Here is a 16633-nt window from a genome sequence, read left to right on the forward strand (position 1 = left end):
ACTGGAGTTTCATCTCTTTAACGGGTGGAAACAGTATTCTACTCGCAAAAATGCCAACCAGAGGGGGGTCTGCGTGACGTCAGACTATCTCTTCCCCTTAGCCAGTTGTTAGCTCCCTATATCGTATTTCTTTGTAGTTCTTCGAGTAAAAGGTCTGCCCTCAGCGAAACTAAACGCCACTTTCTAATGACAGTTGTTAAATCTATGAACCAAAGGGGCTAGCGAAATTATCTTACCTCCCCCGTTTCTTAGCTTTAACTGCACGTGCGCTTCAGGTAATTTGTCCCTTCATCATCTTAGGGTTTAGAGCCGGTTCTAGGACTGATAGTGCATCATTTTGTGCGAGTCGAGTACCAATCTCGCGGCTTAGCCCATTACCATTGGTTGTTGTGGGCTGAGGAAGCTCGTGTGAGTGGTTTCTCTTCGGCAATAGCTGTTTTAGAGTACGTACAAAAGTATGTCACGTGTTCAAGCTGCTGAAAGTCCAGAACTTTACCGGCTAGTAAAATAATTTCATACACATAAATGTTGCAGCAGTTGCTATCGAAAGGTTAAGGGAGGAAATAAGGAGCTGAAAGTGTGTCGCTACGGTTTTCCTCAAAACTTAACAAATGTTGCGACTTTGAACTTGGTTAAATCAGTTACGCGCCATCGTAAAAAGAAACGAGGCCAAAAACGTCTGTACGATTTGCGCAGAGATAAAAACGAAGAGAGAATACCATGAGAAATTCTTAGTATCCAAAGAAGATCAAACGAAGCGCAAAGCCTCCGAGAAAGCTAAACAGATTTTCGCGATTTCGGATGCAGAAAGCTATGACGATGAAAATGCTCTTCAAGGGAAAGAAATCGTCCTTGAAACAGAAAATGTAGAGAACGATGTCGAAGCAGCTATGATTTCGAGGGCATGGCACTAGACCAAGTTGCGTTACTCAACAATGATCAAAAAAGGGTTTATGACAAAGTCATGGATCACTTCACTCAAGAGGGAGGGCAATTTAAACATTTCTGCCAATTTGTATCTGGTGGCACTGGAAAGTCCTTTCTTATTGCTACTATCACTAACGCCGTTAGATGCCACTTTAGAAATGACGGTAGTGTCGCGATCGCCGCACCCACCGGCTTGGCAGCCCTAAATGTCAACGGCGTAATGTTGCATAGATTACTTATGTTGCCAGTATAGATCATGGGCGTACAGCGGAATACCATTCCCTCAATTTCGAAAATATTTCCATTGTGAAACAAACTCTGGGAAATTTGAAACTCTTGATTGTCGATGAGAGTTCTATGGTGTCTTCGGTATTACTAACTTACGTTCAATTGAGGTCAAAATATTTTTGGGAAATGAACAAGCCTTTCGGTGGTGTAGTTTGCGTTCTTGTTTTTGGAGATTTCTTGCAATTGCTGCCTGCACAGGGTAATCCCGCTTTTTTAAAAGTCACTTCCCACGAAGCGAGACTAAGATTTAATAGCATTGGATGCACTGATCTTTGGAAGTATTTCCAATACGCTGAACTAAAGCAAAACGTTCGACAGGCCGACAACCGAGTTTATGGAGACCTACTTAACCGAATTAGAATAGGAACTGTTACGAAAGATGACGTTTCAACCTTAGAAAGTAGACTAGTTCCGGGAGGGAACAAAATTGAGGTGGCCTTAAACTGGTTAAAGAAGGATTTCATCTAATCAGTTTGATGCCGAAATTGGCGATGTGTGAAAAATTCAACATAAAAGTGCTCGAGGAAAGCCGACAGAAAGTTTAATGCGTTGAATTCGAAGACAAACTCGTTGATTACGGCAAAAAAAATGAACATAAACATTATCAGGAGACTCAAAATGTTAGACAATGAGCCGTCAAAAGCTGGAGGTCTAGAGAGCTAGATGTATCTCTGCAATGGAGCTCGTGTAATGGTTAGGAGAAACATCAATTTGGATGAAGGTGTTATTAACGGCACCATGGCCATTATAACGGGATTCCAAAAGAACGACAGTGGGAACATCAATGGTATCCGTAGCAGGGTAGACCAAGCGACGAGAAAAACAAGCCCGATTTTTTAGTTGAGAAAATGAGCGTCAAGTTCTTGCTAATGACCAATTTTTACATGAAACGAACACAATTTCCGGTAATCTTGGCATACGCCATTACTATACACAAAAGCCAGGGAATGAGTTTAAAATGCGCAATTATGGATATGGGATCAAATTTATTTGGAACTGGCATGGCGCGAGTGACTTCCTTGGCAGGGCTCCATCTCTTGCAATTAGACCCGAATAAAATTATGGCAGATGGACGGGCCATCGTGGAGTATAAAAGGCTGCGTCAAAAACACAGACCTGATCTGCGACTTATAGAAATAGTCGGGTCCGAAGGAAAGAGAGGTACAAAAAGGCCGACGTCGAGGAGTATTTTAGAAATTGAAGGAGAGAGATCTGATGAAACGGCAAAAGAAAGACCAAAAAAAATCAGACTGGGTCTTCAGAGTATAGACATTTTTCCCTTGAAGGGATTTGAAAATGGAGGTTGAGTAACGTTTTACAATTGCTGTTACTGATTCCGGAATTAAGAAACATAATTAAAGGGCATAAAGGATCATTGAGCGATAACCCTATTTTGACTTGCCTTCGTAACACTATTGCGCATGTTGAAAATTCCAATACGAGCTCCTGCGACGATGGTTTCAATTTGCGAACGACTGTTGGTCTGCCTTTTACCCAAAACCTACAAAAATATGCTAGTGAACTATTATGGTTTCTATTGCCAAAACTAGCGAAAGAACTATTATTTACAATGTCACAAAACGTTACCAAATGCCCCATTTGTCACCTTGAAAAAAATTCCGGAAACATTATCCAAAGCTACATCTTCACTCTTCCATTGCCAAACCTCGCTAAAATTTATTGGAAACTATTAGTCGAAAGGATGAGAACAACAATTATGCCATGCGAAACTTGTAAACGCAGAGAAATTGGTGAACGTGATATATTGATTTCTGCCCGTAAGAACGTATTTCTGTGGTTTCCAAGAGATACTGTTGTAAATGGTCAACCAATTAAGATTTATCCAAAATATTGGGATTCGGAAATCAGAGCGTTATGGAAAGTATCTAACTTGACCACTTTCTTTCGAAATCTATCGGTGACACCGTGGGAAATGTCGAAACTCTGGGTTCCCCAAATTAAGCGGTCCTTCAAATGAAACCCCTATCGTTCTGACCGTCCTATCTCAACTACGGGCTCTCACCAAGAAAGATGTCCCATGGCATTGGGTACCGATCTGGAGACCGCCTTGTAACCTTGAAAGCTCAGCTCTCCCAAGACTTCAGTGTTTCATACTTTGATCCCGCCAAGCAAACCGTTGTTTACGTGGATGCCAGCCCCACCGGCCTTGGTGCCATTTTATCGCAATTGGACTCGAAGGGAAATCTTTACATCATCTCCCTTGCAAGTAAATCTCTCACTGAGGTAGAATCAAGTCATTACAGACCACCTACCTCTCCTGACGCTGTTAGGCAACCCAAAAGCTAGAACGTCAGCTAGGATCGAAAGATGGAATTTAACGCTGATGTCTTATGCCATATCACTAGAGTATAAGCCCGGCAAACTTAATTCCGCCGATTACTTATCACTTCACCCCATCGCCACTTTGACACCAAACACATGTACCTCCCGCTCTCACCTGCCACCGAAGATCACGTATGCATGAAACTACGTCAGGCTATACCGAAAGCCGTCACCTATGAGGAACTCGTGCAAGAATCCAAAGCAGATTCTACGGTACCACGCGTTATCCAACGCTTGATTAAGGATAACTGGCACATTCATCCGTCTGAAGTTGGCTGGGACGTTCTCAAGGCCTTCTCACAAATCAAACACGAGTTATCAGTAATTGACGGTGTGATCTTAAAGGATCATCGCATCTACGTCCCGGCCGCTTTACAAAATCGTGTTATAGCTATCGCGCACGAGGGACATCTAGGAATTGTTAAGACGAAGCAACTCTTACGAACCAAAGTTTGGTTTCCTAAAATGGATGCCTGTGTCGAGAAAGTGATTAAATCCTGCACACCCTGCGTCGCAGTCACACCTCACTCATCCACCGAACCTCTAAGAATGACCCATTTACCGAAAGGACCTTGGTCGGAACTTGCCGTTGATCACCTCGGACCCTTTAAGAATGGTCAATATCTCTTAGCAGTTATGGATGAATTTTCGAGATTTCCACTGGCCGAGATCATCTCGTCAACCTCCGTTGAGGTCAATGTCCGGGTTTTGGACAAAATATTTTCTGTTTTTGGCATACCATACGTGCTGAAATCTGACAATGGACCTACGTTCCAGGCTCACGCCTTTACCGCTTACCTAACCAATCTGGGCATTCGACACCGCCGAATTACTCCAATCTGGCCCCAAGCCAATGGTAACGCTGCAAGGTTCATGGCCTCATTATCTAAAGCCATCCGTGCTGCGGAAATCAGTGGGCAAGATTAGAAAAAGGCTTTGACTTGCTTTCTGCGCAATTATCGTATCGCCCCTCGTTGCTCTACTGGACAGCCTCCATCAGTAGTAAGTTACCACACTTTTAGGCATGCAAATTAGCCAACAATGATCCAAATTTGCATAATTCAGAAATCCCACTTTTGACTATGCAAATGAGGTAAAAATTATCAAAATTTGCATAATTCAGTAATTCCACTTTTGCCTATGCAAATTAGGATCTAAATTTGTAAAATTCAGAAATCCATACCTTAAACCATGCAAATGAAGCGAAAATGATTATAATTTACATAAAACAAAAAAAATCATACCTGTCAATCAAAAACTGTTAATAAAAGCAATTAGTAAATTGATGAATAAGTCATTAGCAATAAATAACTCGACAAGTAAACATGGCAATGTTAGCACCCGCTTACGATTTCTTTTACATTACTTTACCTAGTAATGCCTCCATGCAATTATATCCTGAAAATACTAAAACAAGTTATAGAACTGAACTACCTACAACGTATAATTTATCGGAGGGAAATTGGGAGGTTGGATTGTCGGAAATAAATATGCCTTCAAAGTGGGATAACATAACTGATTGTTTTGATGAATTTGTCGTTAGATCGGTGGATCTTGATTATGAGTACGAAATTGGTGAAGGGGGTTGTGGTAAATTGGGTAATATAGTTAGGGGACCGAACGACGAACCTACTAGTATATTATAAAAAAACGTCTTGGTTTGGACCAAGTCCGAAAAAACAAACGATATGTGTGAGGTTTATCAATTGGCTGAAGTTTCAGATATTGCAATTTTTTTTAAATTATTTTTATTCCTTTAATCCTTAATCATTATTTAATTCAATCAACTGATTTTACTGTTAATCGATCTATTCCCTCTAAATTAATTTAAAAAATTACATATCTACGCTTTTTCAAGAATAATTCTATTTTCCGAAAACATTTTATCATGAAATTAATTATTTTGAAGGGAGTACGTGTTGGGAGAGCAATATTGAATATTCTACAGATTGTCTTAAAAGATCAAGCGAACTTTGACATAATTCGAAAGGAAAATGTGAATATTCTACAGGGCCGGTAGGCCCTTGTAGATATGACATGACACCCTTCCGTAATGTTAATTTAATAGTGGATGCCATACTAGGTTGTTGCGCGAATTTATACATTTAATTTCGTATATCAAAACGCTACATTTCTTTTGCCACCTCATGCCTCTATGAAGGAAAGATTGCACTGCAATTTCACTCTCCGTGCTTCTGAGATTCTTGGTCAATCTACATTTGAAACGTCATCACCCCTTACTACATTGTTGGCGCTACTTGTGCACTGGTTACGTTTTACGCGTAATCATTTTATCAGGCGTAGAGACCATTTCGGAAAACACACAGGGGCTTGTCCACCATTAGGGTCATCGCCAGACGGTGTCAAAGTTCACTACAGGCGGGCCGCGGGAGGCCAGTCAACTCGCACTGCCTATAGCAGTGCTTCTAGGCGAGAAAGTGAAGACCCCAGTTTAGTTTCCCTGTATGTAATTTCCAAATGGTGTACACACTAACAAATGTTCACCGATTACACTAAGTGATCGGTCCTTCGGCGCTAGCGAGTCTCAAGCCATGTACATAAACATTTATGTATGTACATGAATTTTTTATAGTGTTATTAAGGTTAGGTCTGGAAAGTCATGTACCGTTTACTAATGTGAAAAGGTTTCGACACTGGAACCTCTGGTGATTGCAAAATTTAATATATATTGGGAAAATTGAGGTAAGGTATAATGTGTTTAACCATATTATTTCCGCTGGAAATGAATATAACAAGTCATTGGTACTGAAAAGTATTTCTTTTTATGTAATCTTTACCCGTACCTTTGGTTATATCAGCCGATATCATAATTTTCCATTACTGCGGAGAACCACCTTTTAAAAGAAACGACACCGGATAAACATGTTGCTTTGTCTTAAGAAGACATCATAAGATTATAAATTAGTTTGAGCAAAAAAGTTATTTATCATATTTTCTTGAGCAACAGTCTTCTCAGGAACTTATAAATTACAAACCTGAAAGTTTGCCAAGCCAGCAACAATTAAACCTATCTCCGTCAAGGTGCTTACAAGTTAGTGAACATTGACATTAATCAAGTTGTTATTTGAGAAAAAAATATTTGTTCTTATATTTTTCCGTTAAAAGCATGGGAGTTTGTTCTTATATTTTTCCGTTAAAAGCACGGAAGTCTATTAATGAAGCAATAATGAGTTTGCCTTTTTTAAATCTGTTACGATAATAATATTTAATTTAAAGAAATTTGCAAATTTTAGCAATAGACCACGAAATAATTAACGCGATTGCGGAAAATATCATCTCAATAATTTTGATGTTTATTTAAAATAATGTACACAGAATGAAATCACAAAAAAGGATTAAATAAAGAAAAATAAGTGAGGCTAACTTTTCAAAAGCGGTATTGTTGTTACTTAAATTTGTAAAAATTAGGTAAACATTTAGTTTGATGCAATTCTATAGTCATTCATTTTTTAATGACATAATGTTTAGTAAAAATTACTCTTGCATTTAGTTGCTTTCTACATTTCTAGCCTGATAATCTTCAACTTCTATTGCATGTTGTTTGCAATTGACGCAAAGCTTGGAAGAAATTTAAATTTCATTCTTCACCTTTTTCTGGACTTGAAACATTAGATAACACAACAAATGTCTCTGGCGTCTACTATTTAAAATATTAAAAAAAAAGCATTTTCCACTTTGTAAATTTATTTAAACGTATTCTTCTTTTTAGGTTCAAGTTTTAATTGAAATGCAAGGCGTACTGTAGAAATTGTTGTTGAAAATAAACATTTACACTGAAAACAACTTCTGGGCCAAATGTCTATTTGCAAGATGAACAGTTTTATCAGATTAGTTTCTACTTCTTTTACTAATGGGCAGTAGCTGACATCTTGATTTTGGTTCAACATTATCAGTGTAGATTCTACTTTGTGAATGCTAGGCGCTGAATTAAATAAGAGTTGTTTGACGTTTGTTTGTAATCAATGATCTCGGAATGTTTACGTTTCAAGCAGCAATACTCCAAAAATGTCTTTTGATTGAAACCAAACATTATTTAAGTTTAGTGTCTGAGTACCTTTTGTAGCCATTGTAATAACAGTTTGCGTAGCTTTACATTTAGCGCCAAATTTTCTTGTTGCAATACTTATTCCTTCTTTACATGGTGGCAGAACTGTACCTACAAGCGCAGCGTTACCTCCAGTTGGTTTTGATTGGATTGTTGTTTCATTATCATCAAAAGCTTGAGCATGTAGTAAATTTATATCTTCATGTACTGTTAGTAAAAGTTTAGAATTTGAGCTTTCTAGAAGGTCTTTATTTAAACTTGTTCCATGAATTGGTATTGAATGTGGTTTCAGTAACATCCTTTTTTTTCCTTTAGTAACGATAACATCATTTTGACTAAAATGTTTTGAACAAATAACGGACACTTTGTTCGGTCTCCACTCTTTACCACGATTTGTAGCCAAAATCCACATTTTAATTAGATCATCATTACCTTTACATTGTAGGAAACTTAGCTAAATACCCCAGTCGCCCAATAGGGCACTTTTTGTTAAGGTTTACAGTACCTTTTGGAAAAAAAATGTAAACTGTAGGAACCGTCTTGGGCTAGATTGTCACTACAACTTGAACATCCAAGAACCACGCATCGTTTATTATATGGCATTGTAAATAGATTCTGAAGAGATGCTTATTACTCGCAAGTCGCAACAGGTAGATTAGTTTTGAAAATACTCGAAAATTTTATCTAGGGTGCCTTGCCGAAATATTCCTTCTAAGAGATCAAATAAACATATTTTTTTAACACCTTTTCCTCGAGATGTCGCTTTAAACAGAACAAACTTCCTATACCGCCACTTTTAAAGTTATGTAGTTGTGATTGTTTCCTGCCATATAAATAAAGAAATATTGTAAACCTGTCTGTAACTATTGTTCTTTCAATTATCTTATATATTTTTTTAAAACCACTGGAAAAGCTATATTAGAGAAGAAAGTAAATTTACCGTATTCCCCGGTTTTATTCGCTGCGTTTAGCTACGGCCACCATAAAAGCGCTTTAGGCTACCGGTTACGTAGATATATTGCAATCTGGTACTAAACCGAGAACTTGGTAGTGGTTGCTGAACGCACTTACAATTTTCAAACAACGAGACGTTACAAAGTAAGCGGATTTATTTTTAAACTTACTACCATAGAATATGATTATAAATGGAAAATTTATTAAAAATTAGGTTTATTTTGTGATTAATTACTTATTTAGCAGCCTTTAGAGCACTTATGGGTTATAAATCCACTTTGAAATTTTTTTTAAACGTCTTTTTCAAAATATATAGGTTAAGCCTCGGTTAATGAGCGTTGTCTCTTTCATGGTAGCAGCTAAGGCTTCGGGGTAGTAGAAAGCAGGCAGTGCTTGCCGGTTGGCTAATGGTGAAAAAAGTTTTAAAAGTACAGTACAGGCCCGTAATTAAGATAAACGTGTTTTCAAGAAACTTAGTTCGATTAATTCAAGAAATAATAATTCCACTTCACCCCATTTCTCCGGCCTGATTTTCAATACCTTTAATATTTTTCACTCTAAAAATCAGCTAGGCCTACAATTAATATGAAAATAGTCCGTAAGTGAAAGAAAGATTAGAACCATGATAATAAGGGTCTTTATTTCAAATTCTAGTTAAGAAAATGGACCGCTTTATGCAAATCGGTGAAAACTGTAACATAACAGTTAATATTAATGCTGGAGGACTGGGAGATGGCATATTAAACGCCATAGATGGGGCCCTTGCCCCCAGAGGACGCGGGGCTGTTGTCCCAAGAGGGCGCGGGGGTTTTGCCCCAAGAGGGCACGGGGGTTTTGCCCCAAGAGGGCGCGGAGCTTTTGCCCTGAGAGGGCGCGGGGGTTTTGCCCCAAGAGGGCGCGGGGCTTTTGCCCCAAGAGGCGGCGGAAACGGCCGCGGAGGCCGGGTTAACGGTGGTCGAGGCCGTAACGCCAGGGGCCGGCGGTGTAATAATTGTGGCCGCTACGGCCACTTAATGCGCGACTGCTGGAGCCGCGTTCGTGGTATAAAACTCATTTAATACTTAAAAGTGAAAATGTACAAAGTATTATTCAATTTTGGTAAAAGGGGGCCAAGGAGGCCCACAAAATTTGATGGCGGGGGTTGGGCCTGTCCCTCCCCAAGGGGCCGGAGTGGTGCCGACCCCACCTCAAGACCTTGGAGTGTTGCGGATGCGCGACTGGTGGAGCCACGTTCGTGGTATAAAACTCTTTTAATACTTAAAAGTGAAAATTTACAAAGTATTATTCAATTTTGGTAGAAGGGGACCAAGGAGTCCAACAAAATTCGTTGGTGGAGGTTGGGCCTGTCCCTCCCCAAGGCGCTGGAGTGATGCCCACCCCGCCTCAAGACGCTGGGGAGCAGACAGCCCAACCTCACGAAGAGGAGGAGGAGGAGGAGGAGGACGACATGTCCATGGAAGAGATACAAACTGAAATTAAGTTGTAAGTTGTATGTTCCAAAAAGGGTGGTAGGACCGAACAAAAGTCGGTTGGTTTGCTTTAGATCCAATTTAGAGTCGAAATTATTCTATGAGATTTTGCTGTCCAGGTCACCTTTTAAAAATGATAATTTAAGATTTTCACAGACGACCCCTTAATTAAAAATAAATTAGCATTTATTTAATTCAGTCATAAATGGTGTCAAAAATGTCATAAAGCATCTTCGACTTTAAATCGCCAATAGAGCCAACTGTAGTCTGGGTGTACCACCCTTTTTGGTACACCCTGTATAGCCGGTTTCCTGCTTACTCTTCTGCGCGGTTGCAGTTCTTCAAAAATATTTCGCATGTCATAACAATTGACTAAAGGGCTAGCGTCTATCTCACACAATAAAACTTGCAGCTATTTATATCTGTCATAAAATTGCCTGCTGACTCGCGACATTGACATTAACCCTTTAAGGAATAATTATCACTTGTTGTAACGAGCTAAAATATTTAAAGAATTGGACCAAGGTCCCTTCATCATTATAATTTAAAATCATAATTTTAAACCATTTCCTTACAGGATCGAAAAAAATAAACAAGATTAACTATTTTTTTTTAAATATTACATATATATATATTTTTTTTTCAAGTGTGTTTTTTTATGTATAATTTTTTTAATACTATAAATTTTTTTTCCTAATTAGTAAATACATTTTTTTTTTCCAAAATACAATTTTTTTTTCTTAATTACAATATTTTTCTAATTATAAATTTTTCAAATACCAAATTTTTTTCAAATATTTAATTTTTATCAAATAAAATAGTTATTTCAAAAATGAGCCGATTTTTTTCCTTGCTTAATCCCTTCGTATCTTAATTGGTAACGTTGAAAGAACTGTGCTAATGTAAACAGCACTGACCCGTTCAAAACTTAATGAACTTTATGCAGTTTTTCTTTAGATATCCGTTGTTGAATTTTTGATACGGTGAAAGACCATCGTTGCGTTGATTTAGCTTATAAAATTAGTCTCAATAAATAATATTATTTCCGACAAGTTGCATTCAATTTTTATCATAGTCTGTGCTAAATTTCAGTAACATAAAGATCATCTATAAAGTATGTTAATTAAATGATGTGATTTTATAGTTTGGCTTGAATACCAGTAATTAAATCAAGTACCTAAACAATTCATAGCAAATTAGACGAATTAACAAACGGCAATGTGGAGGGTGGAGCTAGCAAACAACGTAACCCTCTGTATCCCCGAGGTAACGTCGGCAAAATTTTGCGCTAATGTAAACTTGGAAATTATTTGACTAATTAAATTACATAACGACCCTGTTAAGTGAATCGGTAACAAACTAACACCACTGTTACCTGTATTTATGAATTAAACAATCTATGTTGGTAACAATTGTTTATAAATTCATAACGAAACATCACATACTGACTGGATCAATAGGATAAAAATTGTTTTAACGAATGATGTGGTCTTCTACTAGGGCTAAGTTTCAGGAATTATATCACACGCCTACACAATTAGTAGCATTTTAGTGAGATTAACAGATAATTAAACCATGTATACCTCATATGGGAATGTTGAATCAACTGCAAAGTAGCAAACACCACTCTTCTACTGCCGCAGGGAAAACACAAATTTTGTCATCTTTCCAGTAGTATTTTGAAGTTCTCGAAAGTTTCACAGGGTGGAAAGAAATATCTTTATCTCAACGTCTTAATAAGTAATGAAACCGTTTATACCTGTCCTCAAATGAGAATATTGAATTAATTGCGATAACGTAATTTTTATCATACCACGTGCTAAATTTGCGGTAACATAAAGAACATCTATAACATATGTTAATGAATGATGTGATTCTATAGTTTAGCAACTTTGGCTTCAATAACAGTAATTAAATTAAATACCTAAACAACGTAACCCTCCGTTGCTGACGTGGTTACGTTGGAAAAATCTGCGCTGATGTAAACGTGGAAATTATTTGACTAATTAAATTACATAACGACACTGTCCTCCTGGATTAATCAGCACCACTGTTACTTATATTTATGAATTAACAAAATCCACTGTTGGTAACAAATAGTTAAACTGCGCTAAGGTAAACACCACGACTCTTTTAACTGCCGTAAGGAAAACATTTTAAACTTTTTGTCATCTTACCGTAGTATTTTGTAGTTTTCGATCTTTTCACAGGGTGAAAAGCATTATCTTTATTTCAACACGTTAATAATTTGATTAGGTATGCCATTTTTTACATCAAATTGGAAGCGCACAGGTATATACGTACAGCATAAAAAACCTAGGGTTAACCCGGTTAGGCTATGTTTGTAGCATAAAATTGAGCAGACTATACACAGGATTCCAAAACAAATGAGAGCTGGAAATCAGCCTTTCTAATAATCTTTAAAGAGTAACTAAAATAGAGTAATGGCAGCTCTCTGGCTTCGACTGTATTAAGCTCTATGGGGAAATAACATGGGGTGCTATTAGTCTATACAACTTAAGCCTTGGCCGTAAAGAACGTCGAAAAACTTACTTCAAAAGATATAAAAACCTCTATTAACTGTAATAATTTACCTGAATTACTTTTCTAGACGAAAATTCGACCTGATAACGACCTATTTCTTATTAAGGGTGCTACAGATAATTAGAAAATACATATAAAGGTGCTCAAGCTCGGACGAAATACCAAAGAAATTTGTCTACTGCTAAGAAATTAGGAAAATCAGCAAGTAAGCCAACATTTACAATTAGTCAACGTAACTTGTTAGCACCCACAAACTTAGGACCTTCTAGTTGTCAACGAGAACGAAATGAAGAAAATAGGTTTAAGCGCGCTATAAGGTTAGGCTGACCTCTGACCCAAAAGTAATTTTTTGACGTACTATCTTAATTAGTTAAATTACAAAAATTAGAATTCATTAATTAAAAATCGAAACACGTAAGTTTCCCATTTAATAAATGCTTGTTAATTTAGAAGTATTCCGAAAACTAACTTCGCTATAGTTTTTCCGTATGGCCTGCCACAATTGCCTTAAAAAACTGAAAATTTTTTAATGCTTTTTCTATGGGACGCTAACCCTAAAAGGTGTGACTTTTTCTTTAACATTACGGAAGGGTGTCATGTCATATCTACAAGGGCCTACCGGCCCTGTAGAATACCAAAACCTTCGCAGTTGCCAATTGCAAATTCCATGGCTTTTTTAAAATCCTCATAGTTTTTATGTTTTACAGGCAATTTAATTTGCATTGCGCATGTGTTTGCTTTTGGATAGGGTAAATCAGGTTCTTCATGAAGAAACTCTATACGTGGAGGTTCTCTCCCAGCTCCTGTTGCGAACACGAGACATTGTTCAAAGGTAACACTCGATGTACCCTCCTCAATGTCTTGGGTGAGCTCCCTCCAAAACGATATTACCTCCAGCTCTATGGATATTCGATTTCCCTCAGAAAAAGAAATATTCATAAAGATAGTTAAGAATGTTTCTGAAGTTAATTTTGTAGGGTTTTCAGGCCAAACAAAAATGTGGCGAAAGAGGTTCGGTTTTCGTTTTATTTCATCGAGAAGCCTAAGAGTCTCAAGCCCATCCATAAATCTACCTAATCCTTCTCTATTCCGATTAATAAGATAAAACTTTGTCAGTTCTCTGATGATTTTATCCTTGTCGCTAAACGATACGATTGGAGTTAACGTGCCTGATATAGCCCTTAGGTCAGTTAGGCTATCGGCCTGGTCCTGAAGCTCAAACAAATTCGTCGCGTCTTCCACCCCTCGCAACTCAAAATCTTGGATGTCGTTGATAACTGGGATTATTGAACTCAAGTCCACAGTTATCATTTTATACAGCAGTTTGGAGAAACACATTGGTGCAGGTCCTCCATTTAAAATGGAGACGGAAATTGCCTGTCCAACATAGAAATACAAGTCAATATCTAACGCGCTTCTACAACACGTGAGATAAAGGTTCTCTCTCGGTCCCTCAAAACTTTGGCAAGAGAGCATGTCATTCAAAAGTAGCCTTAGAAACTCTCTTGTTGGACCACCTACATCTATTGCTCCGAGTGCACCTTTATCGTCGCTAAATTGGACATAAATTTTGTTACTAGGGTTATAGGTCTTTTTTTTAAATCCCCTTAGTGCGTTCTCTAAAACGTTTCCCCTATTGATAAAACATTTTGACGATTTTGATTTGTCAATTTTTGATTAAAGATCTTTGAGAATGTCTTGGATTTTTGGCTCCGAGGTTTTAAAATCAAGTTCCAAATCAGTAAGGTTCAAATCATCACTACCGACATTTTCGTTCAGTTCTTCGCTTATCTCGCTGTTATTATCGTCGTCCATATCGCTGATGATCAGAGAAAGAAAAGATTCCCTATTTTCAAGTTGTTCAGCAAGACGCCCACTTGTAGTTTCTTCTAAAAGACAGACTAAATTTATATCAAGAGATCGGAGAAGTAGTAAAAAGGACACTTTATACTAATGGGATGAGTTTCCCGCCCTTGTGCAGGCCAGGCTTAGTCACGATATAGTATGTTAAGAAACTTTACAAAGAAAAACCAATATATTAATTCTTGGGATTACAAATGACACTATGTAACCTAAAAATCATGAAACCTAGATGAAAATATTTCCTCTCTACAATGCTTTTACCCTTTGAACTTAAATCCGGGGCCACTGGCCCAGCCCATTGGGCCTATGCCCGAGGGGCAGGTCACATCCATGATTAAATATGCACCTTCGCATGATTAAATCTGATTAAAATTATTGTCCCTGCCTTCCACTATGCAATGATTAAATCATGATTAAATTATTATATTCGTTAAATGCCGATTAAAAACGCACCCTGGAGACAAGTGAACTGCCCCGTCGCCTATGCCGTAATGCAACGCTGCTACTATCAGATGAAAGGTGTTTGTATCCCCAACTTTTGAAAATATATTTTGAGTTTGAAAGATCTTTTATCAAAACTAATAATCCTCTCATCCTTTCAGGTAAACCATTTACCAATTTTAAATTTAATGGCCCCCAAATTGCCACTACGTCTAAGAGACCGTTGTACAGTAAAAAGAAAACTGATCGATCGATAAGATGTCGCAATATTTCACGTTATAGTTTATACAGTTCGGATTTTTAGTAAAAGATTGTTTTACCAGTTGAGTACAGACTGTTAAAGAAGTCTTTGCGCGTTGCGTTTTTCGCACATATTTTACTATATTTCAAAAACTATTCAAGCTAGCGCTCTGGAATAAAGTGCGTTATAAAAGTTTTGCATTCCTCTTTCATATTTTACCTGTTTCACAGTTGTCCTTTGCATACTTATACCGGAAACCGGAAATGTCAAAATTATCAACTTTGAAAATATGGGATTCTCGAGAATATAAATGCGATTTTCGGATTCCTTGGGGTCGATTCATATTTGAAAAGTTTTCACCAAATTCAATTAGGATGAATAGGTCACGAGTAATCAGCCTTTATTCAAAATCTGGCAAACTTGACTAGAGTGGCGATAATTCATAATCGAGTATCGAATCTTTGTCGTAATAATGCATGTTAGATGTTATGGCACCTTATGCGTATATATATGATTGGTCTTGTGGCGCAATACTTTGAAAGAAATCAGACGTTCATTAAAGGGATGGTGAAGTGGAAAATAAAGTAATTTTTTATTGATTTTTCCATAAGACAGTGAAACATCCAAGAAATAACACCAAACGATCTTTAAACTACGATTAGTTTGAAATTTCATGAATAATTTAAATAAAGACCTCCGACCAACAATTTTCTCTTGGCACGCTCCGTGTTGAATCAATTCATCGCGAGATTTGAAAAAATTTGCGCGATGTGACAATTGTGGCGCGAGACATGGAGCGTGCCACGAGAATTTTTGTTAAAAAAAGGCACGGCGTCACGCGATTGGTTGGAGTTCCTTTTTTGAAACTTTTCTTAAAATCTTAGCCTAATTTGAATATTAAAATCAATGGGAGGTATTTCCTGAATTTTTCATTATGCATAGTGGTAGAAGAATCACTAAAAAAATTCACTTTATTTTCCACTTCCCACTCCCATTAAGAGAAAACTCGCGTCTTTTGAAGAGGATAAGCGGTTTGAAAATATTGTTATTTGGGCCATGATATCATAATATTTAGAACTCATATTAATTACGTCTAGGTCTTCAGCCCGACTCATTGCAGCCTAGTGAAAATCTCATTCATGATGGCGTATGCGCTTCACGAGATCCCTTCAAATTGACAAATTCGATTATTCCATATAAGAAATAACTTCAGAGGAGATGGCTTCTATGCTAGGAACGTTCGCTACGCGATTGAGCTTCGCTAAACGGAGCCTGGGGTTGCCTATAGCCTTCCGCGTTTAGCGCAAACGTGAGGTCATTGAAAGATTTTATTTTAGAAGTAGAAATCGGGAACATAGTAATGTGGGCGCACGTCAATGTCCCGGACCCCCTTACCCGGGACGGGGGTATTAAAGAAGAGGTAGAGGTAAAAAGGAATTACGTATTTTTCGCCGTCCCAGTCTGCAACGTCATAAAAACCTAGTTAAGTGAGCCAAT

At 37.7% G+C, this 16633-nt stretch overlaps 1 protein-coding gene and 1 long non-coding RNA gene across 4 annotated transcripts; both read right to left on the bottom strand.

The window, feature by feature from the left end:
• Positions 1 to 6930: 6930 nt before the first annotated feature.
• On the bottom strand, positions 6931 to 8488 carry LOC149589189 (uncharacterized). Of its 3 annotated transcripts, none has more exons than XM_089861864.1 (3): positions 7634 to 8488; positions 7320 to 7501; positions 6931 to 7219 (listed from the first exon to the last, which is right to left on the bottom strand). In XM_089861864.1, the coding sequence occupies exons 1-3, from the start codon at positions 8034 to 8036 to the stop codon at positions 7217 to 7219; spliced, it is 588 nt and encodes a 195-aa protein (XP_089717990.1). In that variant the 5' UTR covers positions 8037 to 8488; the 3' UTR covers positions 6931 to 7216. The 3 variants fall into 3 exon arrangements, with proteins under 3 accessions (XP_089717990.1, XP_089717989.1, XP_089717988.1); XM_089861863.1 differs by having other exon boundaries at positions 6931 to 7501; positions 7634 to 8056; positions 8130 to 8485; XM_089861862.1 differs by having other exon boundaries at positions 6931 to 7501; positions 7634 to 8484.
• A 2225-nt stretch (positions 8489 to 10713) lies between these two features.
• On the bottom strand, positions 10714 to 11657 carry LOC149589190 (uncharacterized). Its single transcript, XR_016379738.1, has 4 exons — positions 11631 to 11657; positions 11493 to 11576; positions 11225 to 11422; positions 10714 to 11154 (listed from the first exon to the last, which is right to left on the bottom strand). It is a non-coding gene; the product is annotated as an uncharacterized LOC149589190 (long non-coding RNA).
• Between the last annotated feature and the right edge of the window lie 4976 nt (positions 11658 to 16633).

Source organism: Phalangium opilio, unplaced genomic scaffold (genome assembly GCF_054372755.1).
Source record: "Phalangium opilio isolate 3A_F unplaced genomic scaffold, DU_Popi_V2 ptg000523l_1, whole genome shotgun sequence".
In the NCBI taxonomy this organism is placed as follows: Eukaryota; Metazoa; Arthropoda; class Arachnida; order Opiliones; family Phalangiidae; genus Phalangium; species Phalangium opilio.

Bases quoted from the DNA above. Each gene is read 5' to 3' on its own strand.
- LOC149589189 (XM_089861863.1), bottom strand. From the start codon at position 8,036: ATGTGGATTTTGGCTACAAATCGTGGTAAAGAGTGGAGACCGAACAAA. The intron at 7,502-7,633 runs GTACTCAGACAC...TATTTAATTCAG, and splicing joins TATTACAATGGCTACAAAAG to CGCCTAGCATTCACAAAGTA.